Source organism: Gekko japonicus, unplaced genomic scaffold, assembly GCF_001447785.1.
Source record: "Gekko japonicus isolate JY-2015 unplaced genomic scaffold, Gekko_japonicus_V1.1 scaffold23, whole genome shotgun sequence".
NCBI lineage: Eukaryota > Metazoa > Chordata > Lepidosauria > Squamata > Gekkonidae > Gekko > Gekko japonicus.
Window position 1 is genome coordinate 1,125,341 of NW_015163094.1, and position 25,734 is coordinate 1,151,074.

The window sequence follows — 25,734 nt, forward strand, 5'->3', positions numbered from 1 at the left end:
GTATCTGTCTATGCAACTGAAAATTCCGACTGACTTGCCGGTGGGGGGGGGGAGTTTGAGGGGTGGAATGGAGTGAAGTCCAATCAGCTTCCATATGCAAAAGACCTTGAAATGCTGGGCGGGACTGCACAAAGCAGCCAGTCAACCCAGCCAGCGTCTTCTGACTGACAGTTCTTCTGGCCAAACACTAAAGGGGCCAAATTTAGAACGTTCAATATAGAACATTGCTATTCAATTATAATGGAGAGATACCTTTGTTTGAGCTTGAAAACGAATTGGTGGCCCAAAAGCCACCAGTATAGAATAGTCCTGCGCCATCTGTTAACATAGTAGCCACTGTTTCAGTTGAAGCATCTGGATCACCTACAGTTATACGAACTATTTATAGTTACAGTATTCTCTGGATGTTACCAAATCACGTGCAACTGTGACCAAGTCTGCCTTCACTAAAAAGGGTCAAAGTTGGCAAACTAGCCTAAATTTGTACAGGACACGCCAAACTACTTTGTTATGTGCTTATTCAGTGGATTCCAGAAACACACATTGGCTGCGAACCTTATATTTCAGAGGAAGTACATACCTCTACAGAACAAGCAGTATACCTGTTCCCAAGTGAACTTTTTCCCCTGGACAGCCCTTCCATTTTGTATAGATTAAGTTTTAGCCTTTTATTGATTCCTCTGAGAAAACCATAGTGTTAACTACCTGCCTAGAATTAAATGGAGAGGCTGATGGCCCCAAAGCTTTGAATGAGCTCTCTGTCTGCTTTTTATAGACATTAAGCAAAAGTACCCCAAAGGGCAAAGACCATGAGCCAAGATAGTAGTTCCCTAGTACTTCCTGTCATTTCTCTCTGGCAAAGAATTGAACAATTGTAGTTTCCTTCCAGGAGCCAAGGCATAAAACACCTCAGAACTATATTGCAATTGCTGGTCTCAAAAAAGTATGTGTTGTTGTTGTTTTTTGCTGCCATTGCTGCCACAGAGTAAGCGCAATATGACCTTGAATTTGTGCTTATGGTCTTGGTACTTGACCACTGATTTGAAAATACATAGGTAGGCACTTCTGAACCACTTTAGGTTTGAGCTTGCATTGGTTGCATTGCTAAGAGAGAAGGGACTAGAAATTATATGTGCAAGCAGGTATAAAAGGAAAGCAGACAAAGGTGAACATCCTATATAATATCTATGTGGAGAGAATTCCACCAGCACTTGAATGTTACAGCTTTCCATATGCACTTAATGTTTTCAAACTACTACTGTTTAATTGTTTTAAGTGTTAAGTCTATTCTCATTCCCATTACTACAGTTTGCAGTTAAACTCTTCAGAAAATGTACTGCTTGTGTGGCATAGTGGTTAAGAATGGGAACAATGATCCAAGAAACCACCCATTTCTTTCTCCCTCCATCCAAATGTCAGTTTAGCTATCAAGCATTAGGCTTTCAGCCAGTCAATATTTTTCAGCCTTGTCATCTATAATGGAGATATTAATGCTTGCTTACCTGATGTTAAAACTTGGGAGGCTTTATTAATGGTTGTGATAAGGTATCTGAACAAGTTTGTACTTAGCAAATACCATCTGCTATTCTCAAATAATTTGATAATAGAATAAATTATGTCCCATAATAAACTAAAAATGTTTGATTAGTTTTATTAGTTATATCCTTTCCCATGGAATTATTTATTCTCTAAGAACCACTTAAGCAGTTTTTGACTTGGTCATGGATAGATAGCATATACACTTAAGGTGTACACTGAGTAATTAGCATCCTATTCCCAGAGAGAAGGTATGGTATGACAATGAGGGAGGCTTCAGCGGGAGGAGGGATTTTATGGAGAGCCTGAGCAGAAGTGTCTCTTGCTGAGCAGAACAAGGCAAAGGATGCAGCCCATAATGTTTAGCTTGGTATAGCTGTGCACTCAGGAATTGTACACACAGTTCTTCTCAATATTGAAGTAAATGTGCCTGCACTAAAGTTTTGTATGCATATTGGAACACAGTTCAGCTTTTGATGAGACTGCAAAGGTTTGTTTGTGTATTTTTATTTTCAGAGCAATGTTGCTTCTTTAAAAACACCAACAAGAAAAGTCAAAGATTACTCCACTACAGGCCATGCAAATTCTCCTGCTCCAATTGTTGTAGGAAAAGCTCATACTAGTATAGTAAAGATGATTGCACAAGTCCCTAAAGTGATGTTCAACTATACTTTGCAGCAACAGCAAGACATGAATGAAAGTTTTACAGGTAAACTGATATTTGATTAAATTATATTTTGCTTATTATAGAATACATTTTTAAAAAATTAATCTCATGGGTTCACTTGTTTCTCATGAAAAACAGAGAGAATGTGACTGTAGAATGTTTGTTGCAGAATGGAAATCCCACCCACCTTTTAGCTAAGGAATAGGAAATGATTATGGTTACCCTAATATGTTGATTGCAATTTAATTTCTTGGTCTAAATGGTCTAAAATCAATTTTTAATCAAAATTTAATGGTCTAAAACAAATCTGATTTGATCAAGAATTTTAATTTTTTTTAAAAGGTACCTGTTCCAAGGTGCTTTTTGTACTGCTTAAAAACAATGCAAAGTTCTACAGAGGGGAAAAAAAAACAAATATTAAATAGACTTGTGTATATTTCCTCCACTCCTAATAACAGAACTTTGTTCAGGCTTCCTCTGGTTTTTGAGGTCTCATAAGGTTTTATATACTTTAAAGCAGAGTTGTCGAACTCATTTGTTACGAGGGCCGGTTCTGACATAAATGTCACTTTGTTGGGCCGGGCCATGTGTGCCATAAGATGTAACACAAATTACTGGGGTATAAACTTTATAAAGATGATTTCAGATGCCAAATGGCAATAGCAGGTGTGATTGGATTAGGTGTGATATGCAGAGGGGTGGAGATATCAGCATTGGTGGGCTATGCAGAGGCATGGAGATATCAGCATTGGTAATGAAGAAGAAGAAGAAGAGGAGATTGGATTTATACCTTCACTTGGAGTCTCAGAGCGGCTTACAAACTCCTTTCCCTTTCCTTCTCCACAACAAAGACACCCTGTGAGGCAGGTGGGGATGAGAGAGCTCTTTCCAGAACTGCCTTGAGAGAACAGCTCTGACAGAACTATGGCTTGCCCAAGGTCATCCAGCAGCTGCAAGTGGAGGAGTGGGGAATCAAACCCGGTTCTCCCAGATTAGAGTCCGTGCACTTAACCACTACACCAAACTGACTCTCATGAAACAGGAAAGCTAGGTCTCAATTTGGTATAGGGGGATTCAGTCCAGGAGGATGCAAAGAATAAATGGAAATAAGTCTGAAGAAGTGAGCAATGACTCACAAAAGTACATATCCTACCACAATTTTGTTAGTCTTTAAAGGTGCTAGTGGACTCTTTCTACTACTATTAGAAATCACAACATTCAAAAACCAGTACGGGAACATTTTAACCAACTAGGGCATTCAGTTGCTGACCTAGGAATAGCAGTTCTCTTACAAAGGAATTTCAAAGGGAGATTAGAGAGACTGTTGAATTGCAACTAATAATGAAACTCGAGACAATGCAGACTCTTGGACTGAACTGAGACCTAGGCTTCTCTCATTATCAATGCCTGCTATTGTCATTTGGTGTCTGAAATCACTTCACTCTCCAAGATATAAGGACAGATGGATTCACATTTCACCTGTATCTGAGGAAGTGAGAAGTTATTGATAAAAGCTGCTTTAAGGTGCTGCTGTACTCTTGTTCCCTTTCACTAAAAAGGAATGCAAGTTGTGCTGTTAGGTTTCCCTCCCCCATCTGAAATGAAAAGGGGGATCTCTCCAAGTGCCATAGGATTCCCCCCACCCTCCCGGGCAAGTTCTCTCTGGGTCATTCCTTCCCTCTTTCTTCCTCTCTGAAGAAGTGTGCTTGCCCACAAAAACCTATACCTGGAATGAAACGTTTTGATCTTAAACACATGAGTCTCTCCCTCCATCAGACTCTTGGAGAAATCAGTTCCCAACAACATTCACTCAGAAGAATGATAAGTTTATTGAGACATTGATAGGATCCAACCTGTACGTTTGCTGTGTTAGAACTGGGGGTGTGCAAAAAAAAATATCGGTAAAATTCGGATTTATTGGACCCATTTTTTTTTCGGGATTCCCGAAGAAACCCGAATATCTATACCAGCAAAGCATAGATATCCGAAAAAATTTTGGGATTCCCGAAAAATTTGGGTCCATTATATCTAATGGGGCCATTGAAGTCAATGGTAAAAATTGTCTGGAAAGTTTGCAGGGGGCTGGGGGGAGGGGGTTTGAGGTAGAGGCTCCATATTTGGACCGTGGCTGCTCCAGCCTCTCCCCAAAAGACCCCCAAGGTTTTGAGAAGATCGGTCCAGGGGTTCCAATTCCAGGGGCATCCAAAGAGGGTGCCCCCAGATCAGCTTGCTGCCTATTGCTGGTTTGCAGCCAAAATTATATCCTATGGGCCATTGTCACAATACATAGGTTATATTGGGGGTGGGAGGGGAGGGGCGCTTTACCGGTATAGATATTCTGAGGTTTTTTGGGGGGAATCCCAAAAAAATTCGGGTCCAATAAATCTAAATTTGAATTTTACCTAATTTGTTTTTTTGCACACTCCTAGAAGGGGGTTTGAGGGAGAGGCTCCAAACTCGGAGGGTGGCTGCTGGAACCTCTCCCCAAGATAACCACCAAGTGTCAAGAAGATTGGACCAGGGGGCCCAATTCTACAGGCCCCCAAACATGTTGCCCCCATCCCTCCATTGCTCTCTATGGTGGGAAAAAGTTACTTTTTTCCCACCATAGAGAACAATGGAGGGATGGGGGCAACCTGTTTGGGGGAGCATGTTTGCATTGTCAACCAGGCCCAGCACTGCAGCAGAACCATAGTGATCTGCCCCCCCAACCTGTGCCAAGGTGCCAGTCAGTGCCCAAAACCAACAGAACTTGGTTCAAACCAGAGAATCACTGCAGCAGCAGCCTACATAGACTGAGGGAGCATGTTTGTGCATTGCCAATGCCAGCCAGGCCCAGCAGCAGAACCAGAACAATCTCCCCCCCCCAACCTGTGCCAATGTGCCAAGCAGTGCCCAAAAAACCCCAAAACCAACAGAACCAGACAATCTCTCCCTGGTGTGCGATTCCCCACTCAGCACATTAAGAGAGGCAAAGGGAGGCCAGAGGAACCCAAATGGACCCAAATCAGAGTGGTTGCCAACTCTCCAGGGGGTGCCCAAAGGTTGAGATACCCACTTTCCTGGGTTGGGGAATCATCCAGAGGGGTCTCACTGTACCTCTAGGAAGGCAGTATGAATCCAGTGAGTGGTGGCAGCAACTAAGGAAGGAAAATAGCCCCACCCCCACCAGACAGGGGCAGCCGAAAACATCCCGAGCCACAGAACAGCTGGCTGCTCAGTCTCCCAGGGCTGAGGGTGGGTCCCCGTTCCCTCCAATGCTGGAAATTCACACAACTACCTCTCCTCCACACCCCCAGAGGCCCCTCCTCCATGCCCAGAAGGCGGCTACAAGTTGCCTAGCCTGGTTTGCAAATCCGCAGTTGCCCAGAGGCTGAAAAAAAAATTGGGAGTCGGACTCGGACCCCTGTTCAGGGGACAGCAGCAGAACCAGTGCACGGTGGCCCCCACAACCTGTGCAACCAGCCCTCGCAACAAATGAGTCTCTTCCTGACATCTTTGTGGCCAGAGTCATGGAATCACAGAGTTGGAAGGGACCTCCGGGGTCATCTAGTCCAACCCCCCCTGGACAAGGCAGAAAAATTCAAAAATACCTCCCCCTCCACACCCCAGCAGTGACCCCTGCTTCATGCCCAGAAGAGAGATGACTATTGACTACTAGCCTAGCCTGCTTTGGAAATCCAAAGGTGGATGGGAGACCTCCAAGGAATGCCAGGGTTGTTATATGGAGGCAGGCAATGGCAAACCACCTCTAAACATCGATTGCCCTGAAAATCCTATGGTGTCACTATAAGTTCACTGCAATTTGACAGCCCTGTCCACTTCCAAGCCTTTCAGTATACTAAATTCTGTACTTGCAGTATCCGTTCCTTTTCAGAGCTCCTCTGATCAATAGATCTTGAGCTAAAAGAGTATAGGGTATATATACTGCACTCTAATACCACTTTTTACATATTCAGAGTTTGCTCTGCAACTCCAAAATCTCATATTCCTCATCTGTTCCACTATTTGTGCCTGTTTTAGGATATACTAGAAAACAAACTATCCCAGAATTAAATCAAAATGTATTTACTTATTTTCTACCTTTATTTTCCCAGTGTTCTGTGATTGTACTTGTAATGTTTTTGCTCTTTTCTATGTGACCCCTTTATGTAAAGGCACCTCTCTATAGTGTTCTGAGGTGACATGTGTTATGCTGCCTCCTTGCCTTCCATATTTTCACTGCCACCAAAGGCTCTCACCTATGACAGAACGGTTGGACACAAAGCACAAGGGTGGCTTAGTTGTATATGGTAGAATGACAGAACAGTCAGCACGTGGGGTGACTCTGAGGTACAAGGGACTGTTTTACTCTAAAATAATCGTTTTTCTTAAACATGAATATAGTTTATTTGTAAGTAAAACAGCATAACAGTTTCTGTATAGGTAATAAGTATAATGGTTTCATTGGCAAAATGCCTCCTTAAACAGACTTAGCCATGGAGGTTTATTTTCTCACTTGCTACTTAGGCAAATAACTTCCACTAAGCTTAACTTCCCAACTTGCCACCCAGGCTCATCACATCCACACAGACTTATTTTCTTCACTTCCCACTTAGGCTCAGAACTTATTATTATTATTTATTGAATTTCTAAACTGCCCTCCCCCGTAGTTTTTAATGTACATTCCAATTAAAACATTGCAGTAAATAAGTTAATTAATGTAAAACCAGACAGTCACAACTTCTAATAAAACCAGTAAAACCATTAACCCTTTTAGGTGATGTTCTGCAAGTGGTCACCTTCCTTCAAGGGGTGGGGTCATGGGCCAGATGAGATGAAAAAACTGTTGCTGTATTCAACCATAAGCCTGGTGGAACATCTCTGTTTTGCACACCCTGTGGAACTGTACAAGGCCCTGCAGAGTACAGACGTCTCCAGGTAGACAGTTCCACCAGGCAGGAGCCAGGGCCAAAAAGGTAAAGGACTAGTTGCCAGCCTGGCAACCTTTGCGATCTGGGTCTCCATAAAGGAGGTATCCAGAAGCACACCCAGACTCTTGGCAACTGATACTGGTGTCGGTGGCACGCCATCATGAGCTGGGAGTTAGCATCCCAAGCTTGGATCGCTCCCACCCAGCCACAGGACCTCTGTCTTTGACAGATTCCGTTTCAGCCAGCTCTGTCAGAGCCAACCAGCCACGGTCTCTGATCTCTTAGGGAGATTTGGTGGGATGGCTGCTAGCCAGCCACCCATCAACAGATACAGCTGGGTGTCATCAGTGTACTGATGGCAGCCCAGCCCAAAACTGCACCAGCTGGGCAAGAGAGCCCATATAGATGTTAAACAGCATAGGAGAGAAGATTGCACCTTGGGGGATCCTGCACACCAATGCATGTCAGGGTGATACCCTCTGTCCATGACCATGGAGGAATTAAGTGAACCACTCCAAGGCTTCCACACAAAACACAGATTTCTCTCACACTCTGCAGCAACCCAGTCAAGCTCCTTCTGCCACACACACTACTCGCACAAAAGCTTATCTAACAACACGGTCAGCTCCACCCCCCAAGGGAACAGCTACCATCCGATTTTAACACACTTCACTCACCCATCTAGCTTCCTCTTTCTTACTGTACAAGCCTACATTTTAGATTATAGCAACTTACATTTAGTGGCAAAACACACTACTGCACCCTTTGTTGTTTGTAGTTTAAATTAATGGTTTATAAACAAATAGGCACAGTAGAAAAGAAAAAAGCAAATTCTAGTACCAGCATTTTAGCATTAAGGGCAGACAGTATTATAACTGAAGAGGGAATGATTGTATTTTTCTTTATCATGACTGTATGGGGCAGGAACTTGTAATGGGGAACTGGTGCAGTCATTTAACTCTCATCAGAGACCACTCTTGCTCATGGAACTGAGTTGTGTCTGCCTCCATCATGATTTAAAGGAAGGGGGGAAATTGGTCTGTGTAGGGCAGGGGGTTCTAACCTTTTTCAGCCTACAAACACATTTGGAAGGCTGACAGAGGGTAGTGGACGCAGTCACAAAACGGCTGCCTTGGGAGGTGGAGCCAACTACAAAATGTCAAGGAGTGAGGTTATGCATAATTTTGAAAATAGCTTATCAGTATTTTAGACAGAAGCTGTTTTTAATAGGGTGCCTTTTAAAATTAACATTGTTTTAAAGTATTTTCTTGCATATACACACAAAATAAGTATGCGTGAGGTAGCTAAGAAAACCCCTATCTGGCTGTATCTGGCTTTATTTTGCAGGCATCTAACACTCATGCAAAAGGGAAAAAAATGCTTTCCCTGGCTTCTTAGCCTTAGATACGCCCCTTCCCTCATGAGCCTAGACATTTTCAGCCTGCACTACTACTTTTAACAATGACAGTTGGTTCTGAGGGTTGGTCAGAGCTCATTGCACATGTGATGTGTATAGTAAAAGAGAAATTCTAGTCAGATTTTGATGGGAACATAAATGATTTTGAAGAGTTACCAAAATGCGTATTGGGACGTATTACTGACAGTCAAAATATATTGTTTAAGATAAACATGAACAAAATATTAAAAATACCACAATAAAGAACCGCTTAGTCTTTAACAACAGAAACTCCAACAATAAGCAAAATTGGGTGAGATAAGAATAGTCTTGATTTGCATGTAAATCAGAAGAGAATTGCAAGTAGATCTCCTTATTTTAGACTCCCTCCTTTTCTTTCTCCAGTATAATCTGATGTCAACAGTAAGTTTCCTCTCCCCTGCCACACCCCTCATGCATAAAAGGTCACAAAGCCTTCAGCCCTATTTTAGTTCTTAGGATAAGGAAGGAAAAGAGCTTTACACACACACCATTCAGGACAGCTCGTCAGCTTTCCTCTCAGGAGCTGGAGAGGAAGGCTTTACCCCCACAAACACCATAAGCCATCCTGTGTGCTTTTATCCGAGACACTGCATAGGGCAGGGGTATCAAACCTATGGCCTGCAGGCTGGAAGTGGCACCCCCAGGCCTTTAATCCAGCCTGGGAATGGGGCTCTCTTCTCTCCCCCCTCCCCTGCCCATCCTTGCTGTTCTGAGGTTAAGCTGCCTTGGAGTATAAAGAACAGAAGGTAGGGCTGCCTCTGAGAGCAGGAAGCAGAGGTCAAAGTTTCCAGCCACCACTCCCATCTATAGTTGTCCTCACAGGTAGGAGCTGCGGGGGGTTGGGTTCTGCTGTAATCCTTGTGCTTTTTTGAAAAAAAAACTTGCTTTGCAAAATCCCACTATTCCCCCACCTTTCCAATTTAGGCAGGCATGCTTTTAAGGGCATGGGGGGAAGGTTTGGAACCAGCCAGGGTTAAAATATAGAGTTCAACAAACTCAAGGGGTTCCAGTTTTGCAAAGCAATATTAGTTTTAATATTGGTAGCTTATCTCCCAGTCATTCCTGGTGGAATGAAAACTACCCTGGAAAGGGCCCTGCTTGTTCCGTTTTACTGACAGAAACCAAGGCTTCAAGGCTGGCAATGCTGTTCTGGCTGCAATTAGGCTATCACAACAGCTACTGAGAGAGTATTCATTTTTTTAAAGCTCCAGACGCTGATTCTCTTATTGAGATAGGGCTAATCTCTTGATGTACTGTTTTTAGATTTCATATTGTTCTGCAAACCTTGGGGCTTTTTTCTGCTTTAATGGCTCCAATCTCTGGATTTAAGGACTGCGAACCCCACCCACGTACGATTGGGCTAGAAGGAGCTGGCTAGGGACCAAAGCCTTTCCAAGGAAAAGAGAGGAGATAGCTATGCCACACTAAAACTGTTTACTGAACTTCTAAAACTTACTAAAACTGTTTACTGAGCAAAGAAAATTCTTAATACAAGCAATACAAAGTGAGCTCAATACCTAAACAGTGTACTTGTAGAGGAATATTCCTGTCTGTCAGCCAAACTCACACTGAAATCTCGGGAGTCTTTGGCTGGCAGCCCAGAGTAATGAAAACACAAGTAATATATACTGAATTCTTAAAAGTTATACTTTTTTTGCTCTTGGTTGCATACAGACAAAATGAGTGCTAACTGAACTTTAAATACTATTTGTAGGGATGACTGAGATGTTCCATACTCCACTGAACTGGAAGCAAGGAAGTGCTCTGTCTTCTGTGCAAAAGTCTAGTATGTCAAGTCCAGAAGAAGCATCAGAAATTCACACTCCAGAGGAATCTGGTATGCATCTCTTTGTAACATACCTAGTGATAAAGCTCATATATTTGTGTTACCCTACTGCTAAAAATCACAAACAAGGTTGTAAATAGTGCTTCTAAGAGCTTTCTATAAGACTACTTGGATGAATTTTCACAATTGAAGGAAAGATCCCTAATCATGTCTGATTCTATTTAGAGTCCTCTCTATGCACTGTCTGAGAACTTTTGATAAAATTGCAAGCAAGTTTATGTGAGATCTGGCAAATTCTCATTCAATGTTTTCATACAGTATTTTGTTGGTCTTATAGATTAGATTTAAGAAATATGTGTAGTCCTCAGTGGAGGGAATATGAAAAACCTATTTCCCCTGATTTTTTTCCCCCGGGGCCTTCATATCTCATAAGTATGGCTGCCTTATTTGGGCTACTTTTGGAGCTGGCTTCTTTGGCTTGTTTTCAATGTGATCAATTTAAGATTTGTTACATAAGCCACTTTGAGGCCAGTTCCTGGGGAAAAGGGAGAAAAATATTTTAAATAAAATCTGGGTAAGTGGAGGTCTTTTCTCCTGGAATACATTATTAGTTCAAGGAGCCTGTTTGTTACCAGGAGAGGGACCTACTGACTGCCCTTCTTCCCTTATTAAAAACAGTAGCATGATTTAAATTTAAAGACAGCCTTCACCAACAGTTTACTGAAAGATTTCTTCAATTGTATATTTCGAATAGGGGAGATGACAGTGTCTACTTCAAATCTATCAATCCAGCAAATATATGACAATCAAGATGAATCCCCCATCCTGAGAAAAGTATCTCAGATTTCTACTGTTGGTCAACATGAATTGAAGGTTCCCAGAGGAGGGAGTTCTGCATTAGACAAGACTGTAAGGGAAAATAGCTCACTGGTAACAGGAGAAACTGTGGGAATGGAAGAAATGATAAGAGATCCAAAGGAAAAATCAGATTGCATTGAGGCACATTCAGGAACAAAGAGGCTTGTGAGGACCCCCAAGCAAGAGCCAATGCTGACTGATGCACTTTCAGGCCTTAAGAGGCTGTTCAGGACTCCCAAGCAAAAGCCAGAGCCAGTTGACGCTCTTTCAGGAGTCAAGAGGCTTCTCAAGACCCCCAAGCAAAAGCCAGAGCAGGCTGAGGCCCTTTCAGGAGTCAAGAAGCTGCTCAGGACCCCCAAGCAAAAGTCAGAGCCAGTTGATGCTCCTTCAGGAGTCAAGAGGCTTCTAAAGACCCCCAAGCAAAAGCCAGAGCAGGTTGAGGCCCTTTCAGGAGTCAAGGGGCTGTTCAGGACCCCCAAGCAAGACCCAGAATCAGGCAAGGAGCTTTCAGGAGTCAAGAGAGTGCTCGGGACCCCAAAGCCAGAGCCAGTCGAGGCCCTTTCAGGAGTCAAGGGGCTGTTCAGGACCCCCAAGCAAGACCCAGAATCAGGCAAGGAGCTTTCAGGAGTCAAGAGAGTGCTCGGGACCCCAAAGCCAGAGCCAGTCGAGGCCCTTTCAGGAACCAAGAGGCTGCTGAGGACCCCCAAGCAAGACCCAGAATTGGGTGAGGAGCTTTCAGGAGTCAAGAGAGTGCTGAGGACCCCCAAGCAAGACCCAGAATTGGGTGAGGAGCTTTCAGGAGTCAAGAGAGTGCTCGGGACCCCAAAGCCAGAGCCAGTCGAGGCCCTTTCAGGAACCAAGAGGCTGCTGAGGACCCCCAAGCAAGACCCAGAATTGGGTGAGGAGCTTTCAGGAGTCAAGAGAGTGCTGAGGACCCCCAAGCAAGACCCAGAATTGGGTGAGGAGCTTTCAGGAGTCAAGAGAGTGCTCGGGACCCCAAAGCCAGAGCCAGTCGAGGCCCTTTCAGGAACCAAGAGGCTGCTGAGGACCCCCAAGCAAGACCCAGAATTGGGTGAGGAGCTTTCAGGAGTCAAGAGGCTCCTTAGGACACCTAATCACAAAGCAGAACCTGTCAAGGATGACATTTGCTCCAAACATTTGAATAGTCCAGAAGGATTATTTGGTCTTAATAATGTTACAAAAGAACAAAAGGAAAAAATTGGACTTTTGGAAGATATGGAAGGAATTCAGAGGCTATTTAGGACACCTAAACAAAAATTTGAACCAGTGGAAGATATGATTGGTATTTCCAGAATATTGAAGACACCAAAGCAAAAGTTTATGCCAGTTGATGACTATTTGGGATTGCAAAAACTTATGGCTGAACCTAAGCAGAATTCTCTCAGTGGTGAAATAGACTACACGGGTGTTAAAGAACTGTTGGGACCTGTAGACGGATATCTGGTAAGTGCGTACTTCCAACAGTAGCATATTCCACAATTCATCTTTATATACTCCTGCAATACATCAATGTCAGTTGCTGCACACTAGTTTTGTATGTGTAAAGATGAAGGTATATTGCATAGCACAAAAATCTGCTCTTAGTTATCTCTGTAAAGCATTTGGCATGCACAGTATAGGTATAATTGTGATATTGAGCGGATTGTATAGCTTAAAATATTCCAAGATCTCTTGTGTTCAGTGCTTGAAAGTATATACAGTAAGCATATTTTTGATTAAGTCTCTCAGAATATGGTTCAACAAAGCATCATATCAAGCTGTGATGTAAGCAAGAACATATGTGCTTGTGCTGAAAAGCCTGTTATGTAGCCTAATACCTCTATAATTCTTTTAGGTCAAATTATCAGAATCTGTGAATAAACCACATGAGATTTCCAGCAATGAATTTGGTATGTATAAATATATTCTGGTAAAATCTTTAATTTGTAGCACAAATGTATAAATTGCGTGTAACTTGCAGTACTTTCAAAGAAGGATATGGATTTGTCTGTGGTTTATTAATAGTTTCCTAACAGCTTTATATATACCTGCTTGCTACAGTCTGTATCAGTGATACACAGGAGCCATGTGTGGCTCTTTTAAATGCCACTATGGCTCCCCTAGGCACTGTTCCACAATGTAGCACCTGCTTTCATGTTCCAGGAAGGAGAGCAAGCTATTGTCATATAGGGCTTGTGATTAGCAGGTTACTTCGACCTTGAACCAGCCACTGTCACAGGTACTTGAGAGGTTCAGGCCTTGTGCCAGGGATAGAAGTAAGGGGCCTATTCTTTCCAACAGTACTCTTACCCTTTACTGCAGTCTCTGTACTCTCATCACAGCACCTGGGCAGCTATTAGGAGAAGAAAAGGCTGGCGACCGAGAAGAGAGTACAATCAGCACCAACCAGGAAGAGTGCAAGTTGGACACAGTAGCGTAGCAGTAGTTTTTCTTCCGTTTCTCCAAGGCCAGTTTCCTTTCCTCCATGAGCATTAACAATCTCTCTGTATTACCTGAACATCTTTTCCTCATGCCGATGAGAGAGCAAGAAAGCTAAGAGGGAAGCCCTTCCTCTTACTTTGGATACACAGGGGCTGGCTATGGTTCAAGTGTAGTGGAGAGAGATACCAGGCTGCTTCTGATCATGTAAGGTTAATTTAAAAGATTATTTTTATGTTGTTTAATATTAATAGTTATGTATTGTATTTGTGTATTTGGGGTGGCTCATAGGACATACAATAATCATGTAGTTCTTTGGTTGGTGGTAATTGTGAGATCTCAGTGCAAATGTGAACCACCATATGGGCCTGGGTTGCTAGTATATTGACTTAATCTGCCATCATATATAGGATGCCACAATCAGCATAGAAATCTGTTCAGTTATCTAAGGACCACAGGTTGATTTGGCTTGGAGATCAGTGTTTTCTCATGTGGAATGAAATCTGTATTCCAGCAAGTAGTACTGTTTAGTAACATAAAAAGAAGGCACAATCTAATACTTTCTAAGTCCCATTAGAATAAATAAAAATAAGAACCCGAGAACTAAGAGAAGTAATATGCAGAAGACCCCACAAGCAAGTTATAAATGGTAGACGAGGCAAAACCCAGATAGTCTGTTAAATATAATTGGTGTGATACTTGGACTTTGATACCCCTAAGAGGAAGTATATAGAATTACAGAGATTTGCCATGGCAAAAGTAAGCTTCAGCCAGTTACTAAATACATTGTATTCGGTAGTATTCTCCTCTGTATAATTATCACAAAGCTATGCATAGGGAATTCTGGAAGATGAAGATTATCTGTAGCCTGTTGTGAAAATGTTTGCTAGTATTATATGACTTACCATCGATGTTTTTCCAAAACAAAATCATGAAGCCACACAAATGTCTGTAGAATTTTGTGGGTAATAAAAGTGCTTCTATTACTTTGAACAGTCATTGCCATCTCACAAATAACTTTGATTGTGCGTGGTACAAAATATTTAGTGCTTTTGCCTTTCTGAATATTACTTATTAATTATTTTAGAGTGCAAAGAAGATGATCCTGAAAGAGAAGAGTCTTGGCAAGAAACAGGACTGGAAGATTCATTTGAAAAAAAATCTCCAAATGCAATGCCAAGGAAGCCTGATGATGGTCATGATGAATTACAAGATTACTTGGGACACACTTCATGTAGCTCAGTTAATGATGTAAAGGGGGCACGTGTAGAAAGTATTGCGACAGTCCAACTTGTATCAGAAATATGCAAGTCAGATGGGCTGGATTTCCAAAGTGGAGCTGTTATTGATCTGATTGAAGAATCATCTGTAAGGCAGGGCGATCCAGTGGAAATAAACGCAGAAATAAAGGAACTATTGGCTTCAGTTAAAAAACCAAGAAAAGGGAAAGCTAGTGAATTCAGTTTTGTGGAAGAACGTGATACAACTAAGACACCAAGGCAGACAAGAAAAAGTAGCAGAGCCAAATCAGTGAACTGTATGCAAATAAATGAAAATTTTGATCAGAATATTCCTGAAACTAGTCAACCAAAAGAATCAGACAGCAACCCCCTAGCACTTGAAAATGAGACAACAGAAAGATTAAGAGAAAAATCTATTGAAACAAATGGGGATATGGACTTTGATAACATGAAACATACTCAAAAACTATTGGGACTTTCAAAGGAAATGTCAGATGAAACACAGCTGTCTGTTAGCAGGAGAAGGGTGGCAACTAAACTAAATAGGCGAGCTGAAGAAGGCTTGCATTTAGAAGAAAATGCAACAGACCAAGAATATGCAAATCAATTAATTTCAAAAACATCTCTGAGATCTAGAAATCAGAAAAATAAAGATGAACCAAAGTCTGAATTTACAAAAACAAGTCCCCAAGGAGAAATGCAAAGCTCAAATCTTGAAACTTCAAAGAGAAATTCTGGAAACCAGCTACTTAAAAAAAATACAAGGAGAAGAAAGGCTACCTCAGTAGAAACAGAAATGGAAGACGTTGATGGTGAGAAACACTCATCACCTAAAATTTGTAAACTGAAAACTTTGGAGCATCATCCAACAGAAATGAAGGAGGGTGAAATAAGGAGAAGGAAGAGGGGAAGGGTTTGTTTTCTGCTTGAGAAAGGTACTTCTGAAACTCCTGAAGAGAAATGTGTGTTTGATGGCGAAGGTGGTACTCAACAAGAACAATACAGTGCATTTTCTGAAAGAAACACTTCCCCTGTAAAAGAAAATACATCACCAAAAAACAAAAAGGAGGAAGCAGCTCCAGTTGTATCACTATCATTTTGCACCTCGTTTTCTTCAGAGATACTGAAGAATGCAGCTGGTGAATCCAGTTTTACAGAAGAACATGATACAACTAAGACACCAAGGCAGACAAGAAACAGCAGTAGAGCCAAATTAACAAACTGTACGCAAACAAATGAAAACTTTGATCAGAACATTCCTGAAACTAGTCAACCAAAAGAATCAGACAGCAACCCCCTAGCACTTGAAAATGAGACAACAGAAAGATTAAGAGAAAAATCTATTGAAACAAATGGGGATATGGACTTTGATAACATGAAACATACTCAAAAACTATTGGGACTTTCAAAGGAGATGTCAGTTGAAACACAGCTGTCTGTTAGCAGGAGAAAGGTGGTGGCTAAACTAAATAGGCGAACTGAAGAAAGCTTGCATTTAGAAGAAAATGCAGCAGACCAAGAATATGCAAATCAATTAATTTCAAAAACATCTCTGAGATCTAGAAATCAGAAAAATAAAGATGAACCAAAGTCTGAATTTACAAAAACAAGTCCCCAAGGAGAAATGCAAAGCTCAAATCTTGAAACTTCAAAGAGAAATTCTGGAAATCAGCTACTTAAAAAAAATACAAGGAGAAGAAAGGCTGCCTCAGTACAAACAGAAATGGAAGCAGTTGATGGTGAGAAACACACATCACCTAAAATTTGTAAGCTGGAAACTTTGGAGACTCATCCAACAGAAATGAAAGAAGATGTAATAAGGAGAAGAAAGAGGGGAAAGGTTTGTTTTTTGCTTGAGAAAGGTACTTCTGAAACTCCTGAAGATAAATGTGTGTTTGGTGGCAAGGGTGGTACTCAACAAGAACAATACAATGCATTTTCTGAATGCACTTCCCCTATAGAAGAGGATACATCACCATTGCTTAATATGCAAATATCTGTTGAGCATAGTTCACCAAAAACACAAAAGGTAGCAGTACCAAAAAGGAACCCACCTAGAAGAGGTAGAAGCAGAGCAGCTTCTCCTAAGCCACCCACTGAGAATGCCAGTAAAGTGACTCCTAAAATTGAAAAACAGCCTATGAGTGTTGAAAATGCTATTTTTTCAAATGAGAAGCATTCCAAAAGGGGTAGAGGGAGAAAGGTTGCCCCTGTATCCCAAACACTGGAAACACCTACTGTTCCTAAAGAGGACCCATCAACTGGAAGCTCTGTTTTTGCTCAAGGAGAGTGTTTGCAAGGCACTCAAAATGAAAATAATTTTAATGAAGTCCAAAAAGTATGCTTGGACAATATTCAGGCTATTGTAGAACACATTCGACCTAAGAGACAAAAGGTAACAAGAGGGAATTTGCTTCAGAATGACAGAAGTAAGCAAGGAGTTTCACATGAACCAGCCATGGAAAGTGATAATAAAGAAAATCCTGATGTTGAAAACCAAGATGTGGTTGTTGAAAATGCTTTTACTGCAAAAGAGAATCAACCAAAAAGGGGTAGAAGGAAAAAAATTGCCTCTGTGACCCAAACAAGGAAAAACCTTACTGTTCCTAAAGAGGACACATCAACTGGTAGCTTCAGTTTTGCTCAAAAGAAGTTTTTGCAAGATACTCAGAATGAAGAGAAATCTGATGAAACCCAGACCGTAGTCTTGGACAATATTGAGTCTTCTGTAGAACACATTTTACCAAAAAGGCAAAAGGTGGCAAGAGGGAATCTGCGTCAGAGAGGCAGAAGCAAGCAAGTAGTTTCTGATGAACAATCCACAGAAAAGGATAATAAAGACACACCTGATGTTGTAAACCAAGATATGGTTGTTGAAAATGCTTTTACTGTAAAAGAGAATCAGCCAAAAAGAGGTAGAGGGAGAAAAGTTGCTGCTGTACCCCAAATACTTGAAAGTAACAATTTTCCATACAAAGACAAAAGCGGAGCAGAAGAGCAAGCTGAAGCTTTGGAAATAGCAACTACTGCAAATAAGAATCCATCCCATAGGGGCAGATGCAGAAAAACACTTATAACAAGCTCAGTTCCTTCCAGTAAAGAACCTAGAATGGTCGATAATGTTAACCAGGAAGAAATGGCCCGTGTGTTAAAAGATGTGACAAAAGAAAATGTGTCCAAAAAGGGTAGAAGAGAACTACCTGTTTATGAAGCCCCAACAGAAACTAATATCCCGCAAAGAGCTACTGGTAGCAAACCAATACGAGTAAAAGGCAAAAAGGTGTCTGCAGATTCTCTCTTTGAAAGCCAGTCAAAGAGGAGTCAAGGGAAAAATATTGTTCTGGCATTCCAAACACCTACCTCTCCTGCCCTCAAAATAAGCATCACTTTGCCTTCACCATCAGGCAAAAATGAAACTGCCAGTGAAAATCAAAACTTATTTATAGAAAATCATGTTGCTGGAAAAGAGAATTTGGCAATAAATGGCGGAAGAGATAAGAAAATAGTGCCTCGTTCCACATCTGTCAGAAGAAAATGCAAGCTTCCTAAAGAAGAGGATGAGGGTCAGGAAAATCAAAATATAAATATAGAAAAGCCAGGTGTATCGAATGACAAACGGAGCAGAAGAGCAATGAGAAAAGGTGGTGCTCCTGAAAAAGGTGGATTGCCTGAAGGTACTGATGGTATTCCTAAGGATCAACAAGTGATTATGGCAAATACTATTTCTGGGATGGAAGATGCCTCACAGGGTAGGAGAAACCGAATTCTTAAAGGAAAGAACATGCCAAAACACAGTGACCAAAAGAAAGATCTGGAAATCACCACACTTCCCCAGGGAAAAGAAAATTCATCTAAACGAGGAAGAAGGAAACCGGTCAGCACTGAGTCAGAAACACACAGCACCATTTCTGGCATGAAGAAATGCCTTTTTGCCGAAAATATGACATCAGCGCCTGAAGCAGGTATTACAATTTTTTCTTTTTCTGTTTCAGAGAGTTGTGTTCTTAAAGAATGACATATTAATTTCTCTTCCTTGATTCAATATACTTAGTGCAAAGTATACTTAGTGCATCCCTGTTTGGATGAAAGGGAGAGACTGGTGATGCAGTTGAAACATAAACAGCCAATTTCATTTAAAAATGTTTTATGGATAGAGGTCTTTTCAATAAATTGCAAAAGAGTTGCAAGACTCTTGGTATGCTGTTTGGGACTAATAATAAGTAATTTTACAAATCCACGTACAAAATCTTAGTATTAGAAATTTCTGTACAAAAAACGAAGTATATATTCAAGTGCAAATTCTATACAAAATCCTCTAACCTAACCTGCTGCCTGCGGGCTCTAACACCTACCACGCGCATGGGGATTTGGACTTGAGAATACACTTAGAATTTTGTATAGGATTTGTGCTTGAGTATATACTTAGATCTTTGTGTGTATGGAAATTTCTTATACTAAGATTTTGTACATGGATTTGTAAAATTAAGTTATGTAGAAATTGCGGCTGTTATACATGTGTACTTATAAGATTTGACAAAACAGTATTTGATGCAGCAAGGTTCTAGTTCAAGATTTTTTGCACTCTACTGAATTTCTTTATACGATGTTGTAAGAAGATCTCACAGGATTCACTTGTGTAGATTTGAATTTCTGCTTTAATTGCCTTTTTCTTCCTCCCTTTGCTTGCTTCCGTCTCTCCCCTTCTCTAACAATTTTCTCCTTCTTCCTTACCCCCCTCTTCTCTGTCAGTCTTTCCTCCTCTCTTATTTCTCTTCCCTTCTCTGACAATCCTCCTCTTTCTTCCTCTCCCCTTACCTTTCAACCTACCCCCTCTTTTGCCCCCTTCTCCATCAATCTCCCCCTCCCCTTGTCTGTCAACCTCCCCCCATATCCCCTTCTCTGACAGTCCTTCCTATTTCTTCCTCCCTCCCCTTCTCCGTCCCCCCTCTCTATTTGTCCCCCCTTCCCTTTATGACAATCCACCCTTCTTGTCAATATTCTCCCCCATCTCTTTCTGCCCCCTTCTTACTTTACTGGCAGAAGCAGCTGTGGTGTCTAAGCTAAGCCAGGCGTGGCTTCAGGCCTGGCTGCAGCAGTGTCTGGGAGCTGTTCTGGGCCCAGAACTGCTACTGGCAGCTGTGGAAGATGTCAGAGTCTTCTGCAAACCTGGGTGGATCCCCAAGTTCATAAGAAAATCTGTTTAGAGTCAGTGTGGCTCTGATCCACGGATTTACATGGGGGCCACACTTGAGAAATTGGTGTATGGATACATATTGAAAGTTCTTGGAAAAACTTTGTTTCCCCAAGGACAAATGGAAATATGTCATATGTATTTTCTTATCTGAGCTTTACTTTTTTAAGAACAGAAAAGGAATTATTTAAAACCTTGCACAACTCATAGTTCTACAGTATATTTATGGAATCTGAAAGGCTTTGTTTTACTTCAACTAGTAGAAAAACACTCCAGTATTAGAGTTGGAAAGCACTGTACCTAAGGTAAACTTATTTCAGTCTCTGGGATTAGACTGGGATAACTCTGTCTAGGATTGCACCGTAAATGTGTCTTAATCTTTCCAGTTAGAAAAAATAAGGGGGAAAGTTGAAAAGAAAAGCCATCAACATTGTAGTACTTTATTTTAACTTGGAGTTAGAAATGGTCTCTTCTACATCCTGATAGTTTCATTATTATGGCTTTTTGCCTCGTACTTATCTTAAACTCAAGCCTCTTTGCATTGTATATTTGTGCCCTGATTCATGTTCTACTTGTTGGTGTTTGTGCTTTCTGTCTTCTGATAGAATGTGTTTTTAATTTTGTATCAAGTTCATTAGCCTAAAATAGCATCTAGGTAGGGTTAAATACAATTTTTGATATAGAAGTTTGACTTTTTGAAATGTTCCGTGTCTTGTTTGCAAATAGAGAACACTGAAAGTACATTACAGAAAGGAAGAAGAAAGAAAATGAAAGAAGAGCATATGTCAGTTATCACTGAGTCTGCTGCAGAAACTCAAACCAAGATTATAGCAACCAGAAGGACAAGAAAACAAGTATTATAATCTTTGATAGTGGGCTCTATAATTTTTCTTCAGGGTAAATGGGTGCGCTTCAAGATTTTTTTAAATGCAAGGTTGTAAAGTATACTCTGGATTTAGATGGAATACATTCTACTTTATATAACTCACTTCTTGGCTAATTGTTGACATTGAAAATATGCAAAGCTGTGTAAATTCTTAAATATTTTGTAGGAACTAAGCAGGGATGAGGGAATTTTTAAATGCTATGTTTTACATTGTCTTAAATTTAAATTTTTGTTGATGTTTTATATTTGTGTTTGACATTAAACAGTGTATTTACGTAATAGTGTGTGTTTCTACTTATCCTTTTTATGATACAAAGCTGATGTCTTTCAGAAGTTAGACTGCATTCTATAGTCTCTCAAAAGCTACTCAACATTAGTCCTGAAAGAGCACAGAAGAACAGTAGTAGCCAGGTCGGTAGTACTTAGCAGCTGCATAACTACCCTGTCAGTCATCCATCTGCCATACCATTGCAAACATCCAGGGAAAGCACCAATATTTGTATAACACTCCATGAAACTGCAGAGCGGTCGGGTTAGAACGGATAAAAGGAAGTACTTCTTCACCCAAAAAGTGATTAACACATGGAATTCACTGCCACAGGAAGGGGTGGTGGCTACAAGCATGGACGGCTTCAAAAGGGAATTAGATAAGCATATGGAGCAGAGGTCCATCAGTGGATATTAGCCACAAGGTATAGCTAGGGGCTCTGGGGCAAGTGATGCTCTGTCTTCTTGGTGCTTGGGGGGGGTCAACAGTGGGAGGGCTTCTAATGTCCTGGCCCCACTGCTGGACCTCCTGATGGCACTGGTATTTCTGGCCACTGTGTGACACAGAGTGTTGGACTGGATGGGCCTTTGGCCTGATCCAACATTGGCGTCTCTTATGTTCTTATAACAGCATTGGGAAGCTGGTGGCATCCAGTCTGTTCTTCGTCACCTATCACATAAACATGTTAACTCTTCCTCTAAGATGTGGATTTGAGTAGGCTATCGTTCATCCTTTTCAGCATCATGATTGATATTATACTCTGATATACAATTTGAACATCGTATATGACTATTCAATCCATAATGTATTGTTGAAAGTATCCTTGTGACTAGGCCTTTTTTGTAATACAACAATCTTCTTCGTGGTCTCTGTGTATCACCTCTGGGATATAGTGTGCCTGCGCCGACCTCAATCAGTTCATCTTGAAAAGCAAACGGGATTTTCGCACCCGCTCCCTCGTCACGTGCCGACCCCACTGTGCATGACTAAGGGAGGGGCACAACAATCCTGCCAGTTCTCTTCTGTCTGCCGCGCTGGTAGGATCTTCTCCGCTTTGGTCAATAAAAATTTGGGCTTTGAGGCTTATTCCTTTTCTCTCTTCGAAGTTTCTTCATTTTCTTCTTGTTTATTTTTTGTTAAGTGAAAGGACTTTGTTACTACGGATTTATTTCCTTTGGGACTCTGTCGTTTGGTCGTCTTTTCCCCCCTAAGACCGTGTGTCTCCCCCCCTCCTGGCCTATGGCCAAGAGGTGGTTTATTTAAAAAGTGCCTAAAGTGCAGTAGCAAAATCCCCCCCCCCTGGACACTCTCTTTGTCTTTTGTGCCTCGGGGGATCACACCGAGTGGACTCTTGTGCTCATTGCACGAAGTTCTCAAAGCAGACAAGGAAGAACAGAGCTGCCAGACTTCGTGTTGCGCTTTTGGAGTTAGCGCTTTTGGTCCTCTCCTTTTTATTACGTTGAGACTGATGGCAGTGGTCAGAAGGAACTGGTGGGATTGTCATGCCTCTCCCTTAGTCATGTGCAGTGGGGCCGGCGCATGACGAGGGAGTGGCCGCGAAAATCCCTTTCTCTTTTCAAGAGGAACCGATTGAGGTCGGCGCAGGCGCGCACTATATCCCAGAGGTGTGAATGCACAGATGACCACTCAAAGATCATCAGTTACAGGTAAGGAACCTGTTTATCTCTTCCCCCACCCCCAATTCCAAGCTGCTGGATGTTCATTGTTACTATACGCATTGTCAGGTCAGTGGTACCAGTTGCCATGATGCAAAGGAGTGCCCCTGCCCTTCAGTTCTCTTTTCACCAGGAAGAAGAGGGCTTATCATTTCTTCACGGGTATTTTGTTTTTTGTTGTAGAGTCAAAGTGTCTCAAATCTCAAGTGTGAGCATTGTGGCACTAAAATGGCCTATACTGATGACCACACCTACATCCAAAGAGTAATGGTAGGCTTATTCATGTAGCTACATTTGTACTTCTAGCAATAGAAAATTTAAAGGGATTTTTTTAAAACTACAGATTATGTAAACTTGAATGTAGCTTTGGAAATAGTCTACACTGGCTCTGCACATGGTCGTTTGTGGACTTTGGACAGAGAGACTATGACTAATCCTATCATGGGGCATATTCAAGGCTCTGGAATTTTCAGATAAACTGTATAATTCTACCTTAGCTACCTGCTAGTACATTTCTTTCAAACATCAGTATAACTTGCATAGAAACCTGCCCTGAACAATAGAAAGCTTTTCTGACACTTCAGAAATACTTGCTACTATGCTGCAGATATGAATCGGAGACAAAACATCAAAAGCTGTGCTTGGAAAATGATGAAATTGGTAAACACAAAACCATAGACCAAAAGTATCTTCTAAATGGGGTCTGCTCAAGTAGGTGAAGTGCAACTCTCAAATAAAAAGGAAAGAATTTCTATTGCTGGCTACTAGTTTGTATAATAGCTAGTAAGACTCTGCCTCTTCCCAAAGCCAGGTATGTCAGAACTTATTGGGAAATGCCATAGTCTCTCAAGTAAACATACCACATTTATTCCTAGCATCCTTCCATCTCTGTTGTGAACTTGTAATTTGGATGCAGATAAAATAGTATCTGGAATATGCCCAAAGTGGTGACTACATGGTCTTGTTCTTATGTAGAATAGACATTCCTGTGAACCATGGTGACAGCAGTCTGCTCGCAAAGCCATTGTTCATGGTCCAAAAACGTAAAAATTGTTTCAAATCTGCTATTTAGGTGGAGAAGTATCCGCCCAACAAAAAAATAATTGGAAACCTTAAAATGGAGAACTGTAGATATTTAGGATCCAACTTTTTGCTTGTGGTAGAAGCTAATTGTATATTAAGTCCAGGCATGTAAGCACGGTGTACAAAGTAGTTGATAGCTTCGACTCACTGTGACTGCCAAGGTTACAAAGATTTCCACCCTGGGACTTTTTGTATCTATTAGATATATGAAATGCATCTCTGCCTCCTTTCAATATTAGCTTTATGAGTTTGCAGGCCTAATTAAATGTTAGTAGACAGTGTTTGTTGACTGTTCTATTCACACATGGTATGAATTTGGCCTTTCACTTCAAGTACTTAAGTGCAATTATTCATGCAGAAATGAGGGGCATGTGTATATTTGGTTGAATTCTGAAGCCAATGCTACTAGATCAGTTAAGAATTAGCTGAATGAATTCTTTAGGAGCAGTTGTTTAGCACAGAGTAACTTAATACATGTATACAATTCTGTGTGCTGCTATTAGGTTTGAAAGAAATCACTTTATTTTTTAATTTTTAAAAACTTGTTGAATTCTAAGGTTTTGCCAAAAATTCTGTTGATACCTAAACTCACCTTCAGGACTATTCATGTGTGTGATAGGTAAAGGACTATTCTATACCAGACGTGGGGGGCGGGGAGCCTCAGAGAAGCTTGGCCCTGGTACCTTGCTTCAGGCCACTCTTTAGGTTGACCAATGTCCCCATTGGGCAGGTAAGTTCTCTGGATATTTGGAAACTGCCTGCTGGCACATCAGGGATGTCATTGACTGTCCACTCCACAGCTCCGTGTATGTGCAGCCAACATGACAGCTAACATTTTTATTTTTGTTTTAAACTTAATGTTCCTAGTAGCAAATGAGGCTAAAGGCATGACAAAGGACAAAGAATATCTTGATTCAATTCATTGCATTTAATTCTAATTTAAATTTAACATTTCTTAGTTGAGCTGCAAAAATAGTTCCATCCATTTCTTTTATTGACATATGTAGATTCCTATTTTAAATGGAAACATTTCTTATCTCTGTTGAGCCCTGCAACGTGCACTTTTACCAGCCTACTGGTTTCAAACGGAAGTACTAACACTTCTCAGAGAGTAACACCTTAGTTCCTGTAGGTGAATGCATATATGAATTCTTTGGTCTCTGTGTAGGTGTGGTAAAGGAGCCTCACCAACACATTTTTACCATGAGGAAAGGAATAGTTAATCAGCTGGCCCGGTCTCAAACTGCTGACCATATGCTCCCACCCACCCCTTTCACAGATAGATTACTTCTGCTCAAATAGATTACTCTCTGCTGCCACCAACAGGTTAATAGGTCTAGTGAACTGAAATCAGATTCTATTCAAAGTCAAAAGTTTCCAACCTGGGAGAAGGGAAACCTTAGTATTTCTAGTGTGTGATTTCTGTCAGGTAAGCAGGTACTCTTTCTGTTTGCACCTCATACAAGGCCTAATCTTGACTAGGGGTGTGCAAAAAAAAAAAATTTGGATTCGGGTTTACTGGACCCGAATTTTTTCGGGATACCCGAAAAAACCCGAATATCTATATCGGTAAAGCATAGATATCCGAAATTTTTCGGAAAACCCGAAAAATTCGGGTCCATTATAACCAATGGGGCCATTGAAGTCAATGGCAAAAATCCTCTTGAAACTTTGTGGGGGGCTGGGGGGGAGGGGGTTTGGGGTAGAGGCTCCAAACTTGGAGCGTGCTTACTGGAACCTCTCCCCAACATA

At 41.3% G+C, this 25,734-nt stretch overlaps 1 protein-coding gene across 1 annotated transcript in view; it reads left to right on the top strand.

Moving 5' to 3' along the window:
- The window catches only part of MKI67 (marker of proliferation Ki-67), a 50,931-nt gene extending 29,803 nt beyond the window's left edge, over positions 1 to 21,128 (top strand). Inside the window, exons 10-15 of the mRNA XM_015406539.1 lie at positions 2,053 to 2,245; positions 10,269 to 10,391; positions 11,095 to 12,662; positions 13,054 to 13,108; positions 14,725 to 18,840; positions 20,796 to 21,128. Coding sequence (XP_015262025.1) covers positions 2,053 to 2,245; positions 10,269 to 10,391; positions 11,095 to 12,662; positions 13,054 to 13,108; positions 14,725 to 18,840; positions 20,796 to 20,932 — 6,192 coding nt within the window. The 3' untranslated portion in view covers positions 20,933 to 21,128. The remainder of the gene's footprint in view (positions 1 to 2,052; positions 2,246 to 10,268; positions 10,392 to 11,094; positions 12,663 to 13,053; positions 13,109 to 14,724; positions 18,841 to 20,795) is intronic.
- The last annotated feature ends 4,606 nt before the right edge of the window (positions 21,129 to 25,734 follow it).